The sequence below is a fragment of the Lolium rigidum genome, chromosome 1, assembly GCF_022539505.1.
Source record: "Lolium rigidum isolate FL_2022 chromosome 1, APGP_CSIRO_Lrig_0.1, whole genome shotgun sequence".
Classification (NCBI taxonomy): Eukaryota; Viridiplantae; Streptophyta; class Magnoliopsida; order Poales; family Poaceae; genus Lolium; species Lolium rigidum.
In genome coordinates this window covers 356,716,227-356,731,368 of record NC_061508.1, presented here as the reverse complement: position 1 = coordinate 356,731,368, position 15,142 = coordinate 356,716,227, and the positions used below count along the sequence as shown (strand labels likewise).

The window sequence follows — 15,142 nt, the reverse complement described above, 5'->3', positions numbered from 1 at the left end:
GAGCATGATCAAGCATGAGGGCCGAGGATCGAGGTAGAGATATCAAACCATGCACTTTTGTTTTTCTAGAATTAAGATTCATTTAAAAAATATTGGCAGATCAAGATTTTCTAAACTTTTACATTTATGACAATTCTAAAGTGATGTTGGAATTTTCTCATAGGCGATTTGTGTGAATTAGCAAGCAACATGGACCGATAATGTTTGCAGAGTAATGAAAGGGGTCAGTCGAGACGCCATTGCGAAGCATAAATAGGAAGAAGACACCGTAAAAAAACACAGTAAAAAAAAGATACGCAAGGTCGCCTAAGAACATAGGATTTGGGTTGGGATGTTTTAGGGTTATGATTTCATTGAAGACACTTTCATCTCGAGATTCCATTGAAGACATTGTCCTCTAGAGGTGGAAATCGAACAACATCTATTCGATCGCTTCCACATAAGAATTCCGAATGTAGGGCCTTGATACGTCTCCAACGTATCTATAATTTCTGATGTTCCATGCTTGTTTTATGACAATACCTACATGTTTTGTTCACACTTTATATCATATTTATGCGTTTTCCGGAACTAACCTATTGACGAGATGCCGAAGGGCCAGTTCCTGTTTTCTGCTGTTTTTGGTTTCAGAAATCCTAGTAAGGAAATATTCTCGGAATTGGACAAAATCAACGACCGAAGATCCTATAATTCCCGGAAGCTTCCGGAGCACCGGAGAAGCGACGAGAGGGGAGCCACGGGGCCCCACCCCACAGGGCGGCGCGGCCCACCGCAGGGGCGCGCGCCCTATGTGTGTGGGCACCCCGTGGCCCCTCCGACTCCGCCTCTTCGCCTATAAAAGCCTTCCTGACCTAAAAACACCGATACGTTCGACGAAAACAGAGAAAACCATCCAGAGCCGTCGCCATCGCGAAACTCCAATTCGGGGGACAGAAGTCTCTGTTCCGGCACGCCGCCGGGACGGGGAATTGCCCCGGAGTCATCTCCACCGCCATCTTCACCGCCATCTTCACCACCATCGTCGTCTCCATGATGAGGAGGGAGTAATTCACCCCGGGGCTGAGGGCTCCGCTGTAGCTATGTGGTTCATCTCTCTCTTTATGTGATCTAGTTGAATATCATCTATGTGCTACTCTAGTGATGTTATTAAAGTACTCTATTCCTCCTGCACGGTGTAATGGTGACAGTGTGTGCATCCGTGTTAGTACTTGGCATAGGCTATGATTATGATCTCTTGTAGATTATGAAGTTAACTATTGCTATGATGGTATTGATGTGATCTATTCCTCCTACATGGTGTGAAGGTGACAGCGTGCATGCTATGTTAGTACTTGGTTTAGTCGTGTCGATCTTTCATGCACTCTAAGGTTATTTAAATATGAATATCGAATCTGTGGAGCTTGTTAACTCCGGCATTGAGGGTTCGTGTAATCCTACACGTTAGTGGTGTTCATCATCCAACAAAAGAGTGTAGAGTGGTTCTATTATGTGATCATTGTTGAGAGTGTCCACTAGTGAAAGTAGGATCCCTAGGCCTTGCTTCCAAGCATCGAATCTCCGTTTGTTTACTTGTTTTGTTGCATGTTTACTCGCTGCCATATTTTATTCAGATTGCTATTACCACTCATATACATCCATATTACTTGTATTTCACTATCTCTTCGCCGAACTAGTGCACCTATACATCTGACAAGTGTATTTGGTGTGTTGGGGACACAAGAGACTTCTTGCTTTGTGGTTGCTTGAGAGGGATATCTTTGACCTCTTCCACCCTGAGTTCGATAAACCTTGGGTGATCCACTTAAGGGAAACTTGCTGCTGTTCTACAAACCTCTGCTCTTGGAGGCCCAACACTGTCTACAAGAATAGAAGCACCCGTAGACATCAAGCACTTTTCTAGCGCCGTTGCCGGGGAGGTAAGGTAAAAGGTATTCACATCCTCCGACTACTAAGCTATTTCCTAGCACTGTTGCCGGTGTGTGAGTGCTCGAAGCTTTTTCCTTTAGATCCTGCAATTGCATCTTTTTGTTTCTTGTTTTTATTTTCACTAGTTAGGCATAATGGAAAACAACAAAAATTTTGGTGAGCTTTTTAATCTTTTTCCTAATTTAGAATTGTTTGATGCGAAAATTAAAAAACCTATGGAACCTTATTTACATGATAGTAGCAATGCTATTAGTATGAATGCAATTACTGCTAATGCTATGAAGAAGTCTAAGCTTGGGGAAGCTGGTTTTTGTGATATTTTTAGCTTCCCATCTTTAGGGGAGAAAATTTGCTCTAATAATTTTTTATCTCCCATATGCGATAATTCTAATGATGCGTGTGATATTTTAAATCCATCTACTGAAAGTATTCCATATAAAATCCCTATGAAAATTATTGAACGTGTTATGGATAACCGCTATGAAGGGGATGGAACTATCCATCCCGGAGATCATTTACTTGTTTTTGCATGAATTATGCGGGTTATTCAAGTGTGCAGGTATCTCTATGGATGAAGTGAAGAAGAAACTATTCTCTATGTCGCTGTCTGGTAAAGCGGCGCATTGGTATAAACTGCTGAAGGACGGGCGCTCTCTTGATTGGAAGGATATTATGCCTCTATTTTGTTCTAAGTTCTATCCTCCAAGTGAAATTCACAAAAATTGAAATCATATATATAATTTCTGGCCTCATGATGGAGAGAGTATTTCCCAAGCATGGGAGAGATTGAAGTCTTTAATGCTCAAATGCCCCAATCATGAGCTTCCAGGTAATATCATCATTGATAATTTCTATGCAAGACTTTCTTTTCAAGATAAGACCTTGCTGGATACTACTTGTTCTGGATCATTCACACGCAACAAAGAAGAGTTTAAAAGGGACCTTCTTGATCGGATTAAGGAGAACGCTGAAGATTGGGAGAATGACAAAGGTAAAGAATCAGGTATAAACTATGATTATGAATGCATTGAAACTTTTGTGAATACTGATGAATTTCGAAATATGAGTGCTACCTATGGTCTTGACTCTCAAGTTGTTGCAAATTTTTATAAAGCTTTTGCTTCTCACATTGAATTGCCTAGGAAGAATTTTGATAAGTATCATGAACCTTTTAAAGACGCTTGCATGAAGGAAGAAAGCTGTTATTAATGATTGCAATGAACATGTTCAAACTTCGAAAATGCTATTTCCTATAAGCATGTTAATTTTTGTGGAATACATAGACCTTGTGGAATTAATCAAATTGAGGAAGAATATTGTATCCATCATAGGAATGAAAAAACTAGAAAGTGGTCTAGGGCTCTAGATGATCTTGGAGAAAAAGTGTGTGCCCTCTATCCTTTTATTTGTGAACTTTGCCATAGAGTTGGTCATTTTAATTTTCAATGCTCCTCCAATGATAATTCGAACGCCATGAGTGCTGCAAATTTGTATTGTGATGATGAAATTATTCCTAATCAGCATGATGAACTTACCTTATTTTTGAAGTGTGAAGAGTTATCAAGAAAAATTTCTTTGTTAGATATTAACGATCTTGATATTGATGATGTCCTGCATGGGTGTCTTTCTTATTGCATTGATAATAGCCATACAAATACTTACATACAAAATATTTTAGAAGATGACACCTTGCCAAAATATGATAGGACCACTGTGTGTTTTCAACTAATTAATGAAAAGGAGGGATCCTCCCAAGTTTCTTCTATTGTTTCTAAAAGTAAATCAGGTTATGCGGACAAGCCACCCTTCAAGCCTCTTCCTCCTAAAGAAGGGAACGAGGAGAAGGAAGAGAAGAAGAAGAAGAAGGGAACGAAGAAGAAGAAGAAGAAGAAGAAGAAGGAGAATAAAAAGAAAGAGGTAACGGCGTATCCCCGCGTGAATGAGATAACGCTAGGTAACCGTAAGTATGTTGCTCCTAATGATTATTGTGATAATGAATCTGAATACGATGATCTTCCTATGCCCTTTACATACATTAGCGATCATGATTTGAATGAGCACACTACTTTTGATATTACAAATCTGCTGGGAAACTAATTCTGAAAATGATAATAATTGTCATAGTGTCGGTGCTATCCATGCTTCCTCCCATAATGATATAGAAAGCTCTAAGCTTGGGGAAGAGGTGTTTGAAAATCCTTTTGCTACTGGTCATTATGTTCTTGATACATCTCCTTCTAATAACAATGATGGTATGGTCATAGATAAACCGACTGTGAAAGATAACTATTCTATTTCTTATGATGACATTGTGCCTCCGATCTTTGATGATTATTATAAAGAATGCTATGATATAGGTTATAACTATCCTTATGAAACTTGTCATAGTCATGATTGGATTACCAAAAACAATTCTTTTAATATGCAACTTGTTTACCATGTTCAAATTCTTGATAATAATCTTGCTCCAATTACTATTAATGAGAATAACTCTTCTTATGCCAAAATTAATGATACTTCTATGCATATGAACCATGATAAGAATGTTTTAAGTGATGGTTATATTGTAGATTTCATCAATGATGCTACTGAAAGTTATTATGAGAGAGGGAAACATGGTTATAGGCATCTTAATAATATTAAGTTTCCCCTCTTTATGTTGAGAATCTTGAAGTTACTCGTGTTATATCCTCTTATGCTTGTCACTTTGTTCTTCATGAATTCATTTGTGTACAAGATTCCTTTGCATAGGAAGTGTGTTAGACTTAAATGCTCTCTTTTGCCTCAACTCTTATTTCTTGCGAGTGCATCATTAAAACTGTTGAGCCCATCTTAATGGCTATAAAGAAAGAACTTCTTGGGAGATAACCCATGTGTTTATTTTGCTACAGTACTTTGTTTTATATTTGTGTCTTGGAAGTTGTTTACTACTGTAGCAATCTCTCCTTATCTTATTTTTATTGCATTGTTGTGCCAAGTAAAGTCTTTGATAGAAAGGTTGATACTAGATTTGGATTACTGCGCAGAAACAGATTTCTTGTTGTCACGAATCTGGGCCTAATTCTCTGTAGGTAACTAAGAAAATTATGCCAATTTACGTGAGTGATCCTAAGATATGTACGCAACTTTCATCCAATTTGAGCATTTTCATCTGAGCAAGTCTGGTGCCAATTTAAAATTCGTCTTTATGGACTGTTCTGTTTTGACAGATTCTGCCTTTTATTTCGCATTGCCTCTTTTTCTGTGTTGAATGGATTTATTTGTTCCATTAACTTTCAGAAGCTTTGTGCAATGTCCAGAAGTGTTAAGAATGATTGTGTCACCTCTGAACATGTGAGTTTTTGATTATGCACTAACCCTCTAATGAGTTGTTTTGAGTTTGGTGTGGAGGAAGTTTTCAAGGGTCAAGAGAGGAGGATGATAAACTACGATCAAGAAGAGTGAAAAGTCTAAGCTTGGGGATGCCCCGGTGGTTCATCCATGCATATTTCAAGAAGACTCAAGCATCTAAGCTTGGGGATGCCCAAGGCATCCCCTTCTTCATCGACAAATTATCAGGTTCCTTCTCTTGAAACTATATTTTTATTCGGTCACATCTTATGTACTTTACTTGGAGCGTCTGTATGTTTTTGTTTTTGTTTTTGTTTGAATAAATGCTTGTGTGGGAGAGAGACACGCTCCGCTGGTTCGTATGAACACATGTGTTCTTAGCTTTTAATTTTCATGGCGAAGGTTGAACTGCTTCGTTAATTGTTATATGGTTGGAAACGGGAAATGCTACATGTGGTAATTGGTAAAATGTCCTGGATAATGTGATACTTGGCAATTGTTGTGCTCATGTTTAAGCTCTTGCATCATAAACTTTGCACCTATTAATGAAGAAATACATAGAGCTTGCTAAAATTTGGTTTGCATAATTGGTCTCTCTAAGGTCTAGATAATTTCTAGTATTGGGTTGAACAACAAGGAAGACGGTGTAAAGTCTTATAATGTTTACAATATGTCTTTTATGTGAGTTTTGCTGCACCGGTTCATCCTTGTGTTTGTTTCAAATAACCTTGCTAGCCTAAACCTTGTATCGAGAGGGAATACTTCTCACGCATCCAAAATCCTTGAGCCAACCACTATGCCATTTGTGTCCACCATACCTACCTACTACATGGTATTCCTCCGCCATTCCAAAGTAAATTGCTTGAGTGCTACCTTTAAATAATTCAAAATTTATCACCTCTTATTTGTGTCAATGTTTTATAGCTCATGAGGAAGTATGTGGTGTTTTATCTTTCGATCTTGTCATTTACTTTTGACAGACTTTCACAATGGACTAGTGGAACATCCGCTTATCCAATAACTTTGCAAAAAGAGCTGGCAATGGGGTTCCCAGCCCCAATTAATTAACTTTCATTAATAATTCTCTTCACATGTTTTGCTCTGATTCATCAGTAAGCAACTTAATTTTGCAAATAGACACTCCTCCATGGTATGTGAATGTTGGAAGGCACCCGAGGATTCGGTTAGCCATGGCTTGTGTAAGCAAAGGGTTGGGAGGAGTGTCATCCATAAATAAAGAAAAACTAAACTAAAGTACATGTGTAAACAAAAGAGAAGAGGGATGATCTACCTTGCTTTGGTAGAGATAACGTCCTTCATGGGAGCCGCTCTTGAAAGTCTGGTTGATGAGGTAGTTAGAGTGCCCACTACCATTCGTTGACAACAACAAACACCTCTCAAAATTTTACTTTTATACTCTCTTTATGTTTTCAAAACCAAAGCTCTAGCACAAATATAGCAATCAATGCTTTCCTCTTTGAAGGATCATTCTTTTACCTTTATGTTGAGTCAGTTCACCTATTTCTCTCCACCTCAAGAAGCAAACACTTGTGTGAACTGTGCATTGATTCTTACATACTTGCTTATTGCATTTGTTATATTACTCTATGTTGACAATTATCCATGAGATATACATGTTACAAGTTGAAAGCAACCGCTGAAACTTAATCTTCCATTGTGTTGCTTCAATGTCTATACTTTAAATTATTGCTTTATGAGTTAACTCTTATGCAAGACTTATTGATGCTTGTCTTGAAAGTGCTATTCATGAGAAGTCATTGCTTTATGATTCATTTGTTTACTCATGTCATTACCATTGTTTTGATCGCTGCATTCATTACATATGTTTACAATATGATCAAGTTTATGACGGCATGTCACTTCAGAAATTATCTTTTATCGTTTACCTAATCGAGGACGAGTAGGAACTAAGCTTGGGGATGCTGATACGTCTCCAACGTATCTATAATTTCTGATGTTCCATGCTTGTTTTATGACAATACCTACATGTTTTGTTCACACTTTATATCGTTTTTATGCGTTTTCTGGAACTAACCTATTGACGAGATGCCGAAAGGCCAGTTCTTGTTTTCTGCTGTTTTTGGTTTCGAAATCCTAGTAAAGAAATATTTTCGGAATCGGACGAAATCAAGACCGAAGACCTTATAATTCCGGAAGCTTCCGGAGCACCGGAGAAGGACGAGAGGGGAGCCAGGGGGGCCCCACCCTACAGGGCGGCGCGGCCCAAGGGGGGGGGCGCCCCCCTAGTGTGTGGGCACCCCGTGGCCCCTCCGACTCCGCCTCTTCGCCTATAAAAGCCTTCCTGACCTAAAAACACCGATACGTTCGACGAAACCCGAGAAAACCTTCCAGAGCCGCCGCCATCACGAAATCAAGATTCGGGGGACAGAAGTCTTTGTTCCGGCACGCCGCCGGGATGGGGAATTGCCCTCGGAGTCATCTCCACCGCCGTCTTCACCGCCATCGCTGTCTCCATGATGACGAGGGAGTAATTCACCCCCGGGGCTGAGGGCTCCGCTGTAGCTATATGGTTCATCTCTCTCTTTATGTGATCTAGTTGAATATCATCTATGTGCTACTCTAGTGATGTTATTAAATTACTCTATTCCTCCTGCACGGTGTAATGGTGACAGTGTGTGCATCCGTGTTAGTACTTGGCGTAGGCTATGATTATGATCTCTTGTAGATTATGAAGTTAACTATTGCTATGATGGTATTGATGTGATCTATTCCTCCTACATGGTGTGAAGGTGACAGCGTGCATGCTATGTTAGTACTTGGTTTAGTCGTGTCGATCTTTCATGCACTCTAAGGTTATTTAAATATGAATATCGAATACTGTGGAGCTTGTTAACTCCGGCATTGAGGGTTCGTGTAATCCTACACAGTTAGTGGTGTTCATCATCCAACAAAAGAGTGTAGAGTGGTTCTATTATGTGATCATTGTTGAGAGTGTCCACTAGTGAAAGCAGGATCCCTAGGCCTTGCTTCCAAGCATCGAATCTCCGTTTGTTTATTGTTTTGTTGCATGTTTACTCGCTGCCATATTTTATTCAGATTGCTATTACCACTCATATACATCCATATTACTTGTATTTCACTATCTCTTCGCCGAACTAGTGCACCTATACATCTGACAAGTGTATTTGGTGTGTTGGGGACACAAGAGACTTCTTGCTTTGTGGTTGCTTGAGAGGGATATCTTTGACCTCTTCCTCCCTGAGTTCGATAAACCTTGGGTGATCCACTTAAGGGAAACTTGCTGCTGTTCTACAAACCTCTGCTCTTGGAGGCCCAACATTGTCTACAAGAATAGAAGCACCCGTAGACATCAGGCCTCACTATAATGACCAGTGGAAGATTTGGACGGAGAAGATTGCACCATGCATGGTCCAAGTCCTTCTCATGGCTAGCCTTCCGAGATAGGGCGTCACTGATAACCTGGAAAAGCATGGAATCCCCCCGCAACCCCCTATTTAGCTTTTGTGACATTTAGCCTGTGACTACCGACCACATCCTTGTGACCTGGAACTTTGCAAACTTGTCCTGGGACCTGGTGCAAATGACTATGGGCAAACCTTTTGCCGCCCTGCCAGTTACCTCAAGCTATTCATTCCGAGATCAACTTCTCGGCCACGTGCTACTTCTTCCACCTAATGAACTCCCAACACGGAAGGTTGCATTTCACCTCTCGTTGTGGATGCTCTAGAAGGACCACATTGCTAGATTTTCCAGTCAGAAATGAAGTACACCTGCACGGGTCTTTGACAGGATCATTGATGAAGCTCACACTTGGTAATCAACAGGTATACAAACCATGTGAAGACTGCTGCAACTTCCAAACTTTATTCCTCTAAGCTAGATGTTTAATCTCGTAGCCATCTCCATAATGGCCTCTCCGACATACTACTACATAATGGCCTTTTCCTCTCTCTCTCATTCACACTAATACATAATCCATTGTTTCTAAGGGCGCTTAAACCCCTGTTCCGATAGACTAGTTGACCGTCAGAACGCGTCAGAAATGATGTCCATATACTGATAGGTGTGGAGCTTGCCACCAAAAAGATCCTCCTATATCAGGCATTAGGAGGCGCCTATGAGTATAATGGATGTTTGGTGGAGATAGGAAGGAAAATACATCTATGACAGGTTCCTAATAGCCGTATGTAAGTAATTTGGAGAGAAACACGGAATCATCAGTCCTCTTCCAGTTTATACTGATGGTCCCTATAGTAAGCGTCGGCCCTAAGTTTTTCCCTATTTCCACGGAGGCCCCAGGCACACGTCTGGTTCGTGGTAGAGAGCTACTGCCTAATGTTGGTAGTACATTGCACACAAGTACCCTATTAACAATGCAGCATGAAAATCCCATTCCAAACAAAGTAAAGTAATAGCAAGGGATAGATGGCAAGTCATATTTCATGATAAAATTTGTTGGCAAGTCAATAAATAAAAATAATTGAACATAAATACTACAATGTAAGATATTAAAGTTAACACCTAGGACAAACTTCCATGCTTGGTAGATTCCTTGATTACCTCTTTGCCTTAGTTATGTCAGATATGGAAACGCCTTGCCTCCTTTGCCCACAATTCTCGAGTGCAACATAACAAAGACTCGGGGAAAGATGAGAAAATAGAGATGATTGCTATGTTTTCTAACAGTAATAAGCTCCTTGACTCTAGAGAGGTGTGTTTTATCCTGTTTGAGAAGAGTTAAGTCAAGAAGAAGTTAGAAAAAAGTGATAAGAAAAGAGGTGGATTGATATGGTTATGAAATAGACTCACATTTAGAAAAATAAATCATACATAACAAGGAAGAAAAAACATACATCTTTGTGGCCTATTATTGGCGTCACACTTTTAATTTTGGCGATTGGTTGCTCTTGTACATCACCTATGGTTTATCTTAAGAGAATGTGTAATGAAATTAATATTAGAAATGATAACGAAAAAGTAATTTGGAAAATTGACTCCAAAGGTTTTCCTCTTAAGTCATGATACAAAATGATGAAATGGAATACTCTAGGCTTGCCATAGAAATATCTATGGAAATTAAAATACCACTTTAAAATAAATATGTTTTTGTGCCTGGTCAACCACAAAAGTATTTTGACAAAAAATGTCCTACACGGAAAGGGGTTGAGAAAAGGTGCACGATAAGATTTGTCTTTTATGTGGGGAAGAAAAAAATTGATCCATCACCTATTCTTTCATTGTTCAACTCCACTATATATATTTGGAACATTGCAAGATGTGCTTTCAAGTTTGTTTCAAAACCAGCCTCTGCTAACATTTGTTCGGTAGCTGGATGAATCAATTTCCCAGCAAAACAAAATTTCGGTTAAGGTGGGAGTGTCAGCTGTGTTATGAACGTTTTGGAAGACCAGAAATAATGCTTGGTTTCACTCTATTTTAATGTCATAACTAACACGATTGGGCATTGGATGTAAACTTGGTCTATTTTGTAGGGAAAGAACATGCCGATATACGATCAATTGGGGAGCCAGATTGTTCGTGCATTGTCAAGTGAGGTATTCCAAGCAAATCACGGATGTCGACCCATGGTGAAAAGGTTGATGAGCTAAAGAATGAGGGGAAAATGAAAAACAAAAAGAGAATATTTTTGAGAGGAGTGGAGGAAGGAATGGGGTTTGTCTATGGCTACGAGCTCAATCTATATGCATGAGCTCAATTTGTCTTCACTATATTGGATTTATTGTGTGGTTGCTTCTGAGAACATGTCTTGGGAGCTTGTCACTGTTGGATTGATTTTATCTCTCTAATTGCTACCTACTTTTGATGTATGCGTTTGGAGTTTTATGTTGTTTTCTTGTCAGTAACAGTAGACTCTAGCGACCTTTTTTCTTGGTTTTCTAAGTAACCTGTAAGAGCTTCTATGCTTTCTGATAATATAATTTTTTGGTGTGTGTGTGTGGGGGGTGGGGGGGGGGGGTGTGTTAACATCTTATCTCAAAATACAACTTGGGGTATGTTTTGACAAAAAAGGAGGCTGTCGAGTTACTAGGTCACATAAATTTCCAACCTACATTTAACAAGTTATCACTTCGCAACTTTAGTATCAGTAGGTGGCAATTTTATAGACCTTATGGTGGCAATTTAAAAGAAATGTTTTCGAAATATACTAAATAGCACGGCAAATTTGGCACGAAAATGTCCGATTCATATTTTATTTTTTTAGTTGATAATTTTTTCATGGCATCATCAGTTTTTCGTAACCATGCATGCCACCACCATAGTATGACATTTACCCATATTAGTTTCCTTTTTGCCACATTTTCAAGATTGGGTTGTGAAAATAAGTACTCCATCAACACATTTTAAAGGCATGCACGTAATTTAAGAAAAACTTTCACCATTAATATATTTAATAAAATATGAACTATACACTATACTATTGGAAAGTTCTTTGAAGAATCTAATGGTATAGCTTTATGGCATATATATCTCATATTTTGTTAGATTAAATATTTGGTCAAAGGTTTTGTTAAGCTACCGGCACACCTGTTAAACTGTGCCGGATGGAGTAACACTTTACCACATCTAACGGATCAAGTATTCAATGTTTTCATGAGTCAATTACACATGGTCTTAGGTTGGAGAATAGAATATTGTCATGCAAAACAATGACTAGTTGGATCAAATACACACTAACGTGCCGCGTGTGGCATGTAGAACTGACTAAACATGCTTCTCCCGGCAGACACACATATTATGCCGTTAAAACCTAAGGCGTGACTTTGTAAATCAAACTGTCTCTCATCTCCATATTTTGCCGCCACGCCGGCACCATGGAGCCGAGGGGAGGTATTCTCGTGTCTGCTAGGCCTGCGTTATGTTGTATTGGTTTAGTTTTGGTATCCTAGAAGCTACCTTGGAATGGTTATGGTGTTTTTGTCTTGAATTTTTCGATAAAGGGAATATATTAATATCAAAAGATATCAATTACACCTAGACTCTGCAACATCGCAACACCCTAATGGCAGTACAGATGCACACAGCTAAAAAAGATAAAAAAAAAACTAAGAAAGAAAAATTCCGTTATAGTATCCCAGACCTAGCAACAATAATACATCCACCCCCTAGACAACACCTGAAATACAGACTCTCCAAAAGCGACGCCTCCAAGAAGAGAACAGTGCACTAGCACCATCGTCCTCCGATCAAAGATCTTAGGTTTTTACCCTGAAGATAGTCCCCGCTCTCAAAACAATGCCTCCAACAAGGTCATTGCCAGTCACAACCAGTTAAGGCCAGACCTTGGGTTTTCGCCTTGAAAGGTAGGACTCTGAACTTCACATGTGCTGCTGCCCCCACTTTCATACCAATGCTGCGAATCCCGGAATACCAAGCAAGTTCCTCAACATCGCGGAGACTTGAACCTTCTTTAGCTAATCCTCCAATCCCGCCATCATGAAATTCTCTACTTCTAACTTCACCATGGACCAAAAGTCTCTCGATGTCAACACAAAACAGAGCTTCGCGCCGCTCCCTTCGGAACCAAACTGTCGGAATAAAAATATGGATGCGCGCGACCGAATACCACCCGATTTTGTGAACTTCAGGCAAAAGATGCATTGTTCCATTCGTTGTCGGAGCCTTCCGGAACTCATCACTCCGGCTAGATGAAGAAAGATCGACATCCGGAACGTCTTCATCTTCGCGAAAAAAAAAACCCTATAACCACCACCATGAAAGTCGGAACGGCCGCCCCCCCCCCCCCACGCCGCCGCCATGGCTGGGAACCGCGGTCCATCTTCCTCCTCGAACCCGGCCGGTGGAGGTCAGCAGCGATCCTTTTGCCGCCCTTTCCCCGCCGAGTTCCGCCACACCACCGCGTCTCCCGCCATGATCTAGGTGAAGTATCCGAAGGCCACCGCCACCAGACTCGCCATCCACCGTCGCCGCATAGAAGCTAGTTTTTGTCTCGAATAGAAGCTAGATTTGATTGAAAAGAACAGTTAAAGACGCTCTTGGTATCAGATTGTTCTCTTTCTTGTTTTTCCTTTTGTCTCTGAAACTTCATGGCAGATCTGGGATCGAAAGGAATATAACGCATCGAGTAAAAATTAAGCAATTAAGCGTCATAAACAAGGTGTTGCGGTGTCCTTTATTCACATGCATAAGCGTATTACACAATATGACAATATGTTACATGAACCACGCCGGTCGATCTCAAGGACGTCAAACGGATATATGTTTTGACAGAACAAAACTTGCAAGAGAACGTTCTACAAGAACACTGTACATACACCCCATCTTCTTTTGAGCGTTTCATAATATAAACCTTTTTAGCAATTTATTTTAATTTGCTAAAACGGGTCATATCATAGAAGAGAGTGATACTATTATTAATCAAGCTAAATATAATTAACCCCGAGTAGTGCAGTGCTTACAACACGTCCGTATGAAGGGCAAGATCTCACTGCCTGCTGCATCACAACGTCTGGTGCTTGATCAGTTGTGGACCTCCACCGCCGGCCGGTACATCGGCTCCGGGATCTCGTCGGCGTTAGCGCAGCAGCGGCAGCGACCCTCCCCCCGCCCGCAGCAGCCCATCTTGCATCCGCTGCCGTGAGCGTCGGCGCCGCTGACGCCGCCATGGTGATAGTGGCCCCGTGGCACGCCGGCTTCGGCCTCCTCCTCCTTGGCCTCTGCATCAACATAAAGCCAGAAACGTGCATGTATATAAGCAGCAGCTATCAGGAGTCATTAGAAATTAATTAAGCAGTACGCGCGCGCTCACGAGTTCGGCCAGCTGCGCCGCCGGCGACGAGGAAAGCAGCAGCAAGCAGGAGAGTAAGCACGACGAGGAGGAGACCCTTCGTGGACGCCATGACTGCTCCTCTCGCCCGTTGCTGTCTAAGGTTGAAGCTAGCTACAAGTAGAAGTGGCTCGTGTGAATTTATAGACGGATGATCGAAGCCGGCCAATGGATAATTGGATTAGATTTAGCTCAGAGGAGCACTGATCAGGTTGAGAGGCTGCGGGCTGGCTCTGATCCACGGGATGCCGATGGCGAATTCCTGCTTGTATGTACGTGGGCGTAGGCCCCAGGGGTACGTGAGTCGTGACTGGGACGTGAGCGTTGTTAGCGACTGGGAAATGCATGGACGGCATGCAGTAACGGGTTGCAAGTTGCAGAGCTCTAGCATTATTAGCTGCAGATGTGTGCATATATAAATATCTAGGTTGAGTTTGATGAACGCGAATTTTTTGGAACATGGGTGCTATGCACCTTATAAGTCTAAAATTTCGTGGTAATTTGAAAGCAGCCTACAAGTTGGCTCGATGCGGTTGTTTCCGGGTAGCCTGGCTCTGATGGGCGCAACATGTCTTTTTTCTGCAAGAGTTGGGACATATCCCCCTAACTGCCCACTCCACTCCCCTCACCTATACCTGGGCATTTTTGGGGCTGGGCCGGGCTTCGGGCCGGCACGAAAAAAGCCTGACGGGAAATCCTTGGCCCAAGCCCGGCCCGACCCGACCAACTTTCAGCAAATTTTGGCCCGAGCCTGGCCCGCGGCCCGAAAAAGCCCGATTTTTTCCGGGCTGGCCCGACGGCCCGGCCCGATCTAATGGTAATTTTCTTTTTTCTGTGGCCCGAGCGGCCCGATGGGCTGAAGAATGATGGCCCGAGCCCGGCCCGATAGAGAGAAAAAGCCCGGCCCGGCCCGGGATTTTCGGGCCGGGTCGGGTCGGGCTGTTCGGGCTGGGCTTCCCATGCCCAGGTATACCCTCACCTATGAAACCCCACTCACTCACCCCAGGCGCTGCCCTCCATGGCTGGCGCTCCTCAACCTCCGCCACGGAAGCCCCTTGCCGTTCGCTAGCAGTATGT

General features: G+C 41.6%; 1 protein-coding gene and 1 non-coding gene across 2 annotated transcripts; both read right to left on the bottom strand.

The window, feature by feature from the left end:
• Positions 1-2,644: 2,644 nt before the first annotated feature.
• LOC124685496 lies at positions 2,645-2,751 on the bottom strand. The gene has a single exon (XR_006997482.1). It is a non-coding gene; the product is annotated as a small nucleolar RNA R71 (small nucleolar RNA).
• Positions 2,752-13,378: 10,627 nt separating this feature from the next.
• LOC124684674 (glycine-rich cell wall structural protein-like) lies at positions 13,379-14,313 on the bottom strand. The gene is made up of 2 exons (XM_047218945.1): positions 14,048-14,313; positions 13,379-13,955 (listed from the first exon to the last, which is right to left on the bottom strand). The coding sequence occupies exons 1-2, from the start codon at positions 14,136-14,138 to the stop codon at positions 13,759-13,761; spliced, it is 288 nt and encodes a 95-aa protein (XP_047074901.1). The 5' UTR covers positions 14,139-14,313; the 3' UTR covers positions 13,379-13,758.
• Positions 14,314-15,142: the final 829 nt, after the last annotated feature.